We start from the raw sequence: 1,655 nt of genomic DNA, 5'->3' as shown, positions 1-1,655 counted from the left end.
TGTCGGTTCTGTCAGAACCTCCTTCATCATCTACTTCACCTACAGACAAGTTTAATTATTTTTTTGCTTTTTGCTGCAGAGCAGTAGGTTCAACTGTCCGTCAGTTTCTAATGTATGGAAATCTCTTTATTGTCCCACTGTGGGGAAATTCACTCAGCATTTAACCCCTCCCCTTGGGGAGCAGTGGGGGGTTCAGGGACCCATAGCGGAGGGTGTGGTACTTGCAACATCTTCAGAGCACTGCTCTAACCAGCGAGGCCAACACTCCCCCCCACTGAGGTTTTCCTACTCCTCCTGATTCAGGCGACTGAGCTCAGGTTCATTTCTGACCTCTCTGAGCCACCGTAGGTTTGATGATTACTGCATTCTCTGATGTGACTAGAGCTCTTTAATTCTCAGATTAGCTTCTCAGAGTCAGCATGTTGGACAGGAAGCGAACCAACCAGACCAGCAGAAACCTTCATGGTTCACCTTGATGTGTTTGACGCCGCAGCTCACCAGCCGGTTCTGTTGAAACGGGTCCCAGCAGATGTCAAAGATCTGCAGAGATTAGGAAGCTGTTAGTTGGTCTGATCAGAGTGCAGAACGAATGGAAAGAGAAAGAGAGCGTCCTACCCGGTCTGAGTGTCCGGTGGCCGTGGCCAGGATCCTCCCTTTCTTCCACTCCCAGATACAAACCGTGTTCTTTGCGTCCAAACCGACCGAAGCCAACCTCTGAGAAGAAACAGGAAATATTTCCTCTGAGAAAGAAAACAACCCACAGGCAGAAAGAAACTAGCTGCCAGTTTCTGTGTTCAGGTTCAGAGGGAGGAAACAGGACTCTGATGATGATGAGGAGAGATTCTCCTCCTCCTCCTCCTGAGAGGGAGAGTTGATCTCAGCTTTCCATCAGATCTAGATCAGAGCTACAGCTGGTTCCTCTGGTTCTGGTTCAGGAGAACATTGTCCTCAAGAGGGCACCCAAAAGTTTGGTTTAGGCTCTAATCTAAACCTAAACTTAATTCATACCTTATAGTCCTAAACCCAAGGATAGTGAAAAAAGGGAAGCAAAAGTTCAGATGATGAGAGAGGAAAACTGGTCCTCACTCTGGTACCAAAACAGGAATCTTAATAATGAATCATACAGATAAAACTTAACTTTGATTTATTATTAAGTGGATTGTTGGTCAGCACCAAGCCCTGTCGGTGTATCACAGCTAGGCCACCCCCATGACCCCTGCTGCGAGCTCTCTCCAGGTAGCTGTACCCGGAGGGGGGGTAGACTTCGTTAAGTGCTGAATAGACCCCTGGCTGTAGCCATGTTTCTGTGAGACACATGACGTCTAATCGCTTGTCCATTATATGGTCATGTAGGAAGTTTCTTTTCAGCTGTTATGTACGGTGGCCCTGAAGTGCAAACTGCAACTACAAATCTAAAAGCGCAACTACATTAAGGAAATCGCAACTACATAAAGCAAAGCGCAACTACATTAAGGAAATTACAACTACATAAAGCAAAGCGCAACTACATTAGGGAAATCGCAACTACATAAAGCAAAGCGCAACTACATTAAGGAAATCGCAACTACATAAAGCAAAGCGCAACTACATTAAGGAAATCACAACTACATAAAGCAAAGCACAACTAAATTAAGGAAATCACAACTACATAAAGC

At 45.6% G+C, this 1,655-nt stretch overlaps 1 protein-coding gene across 1 annotated transcript in view; it reads right to left on the bottom strand.

Annotated features, from left to right (window-relative positions):
• LOC107090938 (echinoderm microtubule-associated protein-like 6) overlaps window positions 1-1,655 on the bottom strand; it is a 90,671-nt gene that overhangs the window by 65,254 nt on the left and 23,762 nt on the right. Inside the window, exons 3-4 of the mRNA XM_015384593.1 lie at window positions 616-714; window positions 472-540 (exon numbers count right to left, since the gene is read on the bottom strand). Of these exons, the coding sequence (XP_015240079.1) occupies window positions 472-540; window positions 616-714 (168 nt within the window). The remainder of the gene's footprint in view (window positions 1-471; window positions 541-615; window positions 715-1,655) is intronic.

The sequence above is a fragment of the Cyprinodon variegatus genome, unplaced genomic scaffold (assembly GCF_000732505.1).
Source record: "Cyprinodon variegatus isolate N-32 unplaced genomic scaffold, C_variegatus-1.0 Scaffold317, whole genome shotgun sequence".
Lineage (NCBI taxonomy): Eukaryota > Metazoa > Chordata > Actinopteri > Cyprinodontiformes > Cyprinodontidae > Cyprinodon > Cyprinodon variegatus.
The sequence above is the reverse complement of the archived record's forward strand: the minus strand, read 5'-3'. Positions and strand labels throughout refer to the sequence as shown.